Raw genomic sequence first — 1808 nt, forward strand, 5'->3', positions numbered from 1 at the left:
ACACACACACACTGTACACACACACTGTACACACACACACTGCACACACACACACACTGGCTTAGATTAAAGAAACAAAAAACACAGTAACTAACTGCTTTCATTTTTACAAATACACCTCTGTCTCTGTCTCGCTGTGATTTGTTTTCGCTGTTACTCTGTGCGTCTAACCAAACGTGGGACTCACAACAGTTTGTGTGTTTCGAGCTTGTTGTTATCTGTGACTCCGGCAAGTGTAAAAAAGCCCAGTGTGAGTGAAACCCCTTCCACACCAGTGTGAGCGGCGTTGCTACACACAGCCACACTCTGGCGGGGCTACAGTGCGTGTGAACGCTCGCTCCGACCGACCTCCCTACCTGTCCCGCGGGTCGACCCAGCTGGTTTGCTTGGAGATGTGGTCGATGTAGAACACTCTGCCGTCGTAATCCCTCGACACTTTCCAACCATCCGGTAAAGGGAGCTCTCCATTGCCTCTCCTATGCATGCTGTGTTATTGCCAGCAGCTCCATGGGTGCAGGAAGGAAGGAGAGAGGGAGGGAGAGAGGGAGAGATTTAACATTGTAAAGGGAGGTAGGGAGAGGGGGGAAGAAGCCAGCTTTGAATAAAAGGCACCTCTGCAATCTTCCAAACCAAACTAGTCCTCCATCTTAACCCCCACAACACAGTCCAAGCCACCGTCTGCAGTATTAACATACACTGGATTTACATATACATTCCTCCCTCGGCAGGCTTATCATCAAATATCAATTAATGCCACAAGTCCCGCTGTTTCCTGCACCACCACCAGCCTTGCTCTTCCACTCCCACCTTACTGCATTCAAAGACTCAATTTGAACTTTAAAAACTACACAAGAAAATTTTTTTTTTTTTAAATATTTAAATTATTTTTGGAGGTCTGGTGCCTTTAATTTTTTTCTTTTCCATTCCCCGTCAGAATGCTGGAAGTGTTCCTTTTCTTGCAGGCAATTCTTGTGTGGGTTTGCAGACGAGCGCAGCAATTAGATTCATACGTTCATCAGTGATAGGGGCAGAATTAGGCCATTCGGCCCATCAATTCTACTCCGCCATTCAATCTTGGCTGATCTATCTCTTCCATCTAATCCCATTCTCCTGCCTTCAGTGGGACAGGCGGCATCTCTGGAGAGCAGGAATGGGTGATGTTTTGAGGCGTCAAGTTGGGAAAAGGGGAAGTACAACGGGATCTTGGGGGTCCTTGTACAGCACATCAGTCTATGAAAGTAAGCATGCAGGTACAGCAGGCAGTGAAGAAAGCGAATGGCATGTTGGCCTTTATAACAAGAGGAATCGAATATAGGAGCATAGAGGTCCTGCAGTTGTACAGAGCCCTAGTGAGACCACTCCTGGAGTATTGTGTATAGTTTTGGTCCCCTAATTTCAGGAGTGCAGCGTAGGTTCACAAGGTCCCCTATTGAGGGAGTGCAGCGTAGGTTCACAAGGTTAATTCCCGAGATGGCGGGACTGTCATATACTGAGAGAATGGAGCAGCTGGGCTTGTACACTCTGGAGTTTAGAAGGAGGAGAGGGCATCTCATTGAAACATATAAGATTGTTAAGGATTTGGACCCGCTAGAGGCAGAAAACATGTTCCAGATGTTGGGGGTGTCCAGAACCAGGGGCCACAGTTTAAAAATAAGGGGCAAGTCATTTAGAACGGAGACGAGGAAACACTTTTCCACACAGAGTTGTGAGTCTGTGGAATTCTCTGCCTCAGAGGGAGGTGGAGGCCGGTTCTCTGGATACTTTCAAGAGAGAGCTAGATAGGGCTCTTAAAGATAGCGGAGTCAGGG

General features: G+C 47.5%; 1 protein-coding gene across 1 annotated transcript in view; it reads right to left on the bottom strand.

Annotated features, from left to right (window-relative positions):
* The window catches only part of wwc2 (WW and C2 domain containing 2), a 116691-nt gene extending 115973 nt beyond the window's left edge, over positions 1–718 (bottom strand). Inside the window, exon 1 of the mRNA XM_033018850.1 lies at positions 357–718. Within this exon, the coding sequence (XP_032874741.1) occupies positions 357–484 (128 nt within the window). The 5' untranslated portion in view covers positions 485–718. The remainder of the gene's footprint in view (positions 1–356) is intronic.
* Between the last annotated feature and the right edge of the window lie 1090 nt (positions 719–1808).

Source organism: Amblyraja radiata, chromosome 3, assembly GCF_010909765.2.
Source record: "Amblyraja radiata isolate CabotCenter1 chromosome 3, sAmbRad1.1.pri, whole genome shotgun sequence".
Taxonomy (NCBI): domain Eukaryota; kingdom Metazoa; phylum Chordata; class Chondrichthyes; order Rajiformes; family Rajidae; genus Amblyraja; species Amblyraja radiata.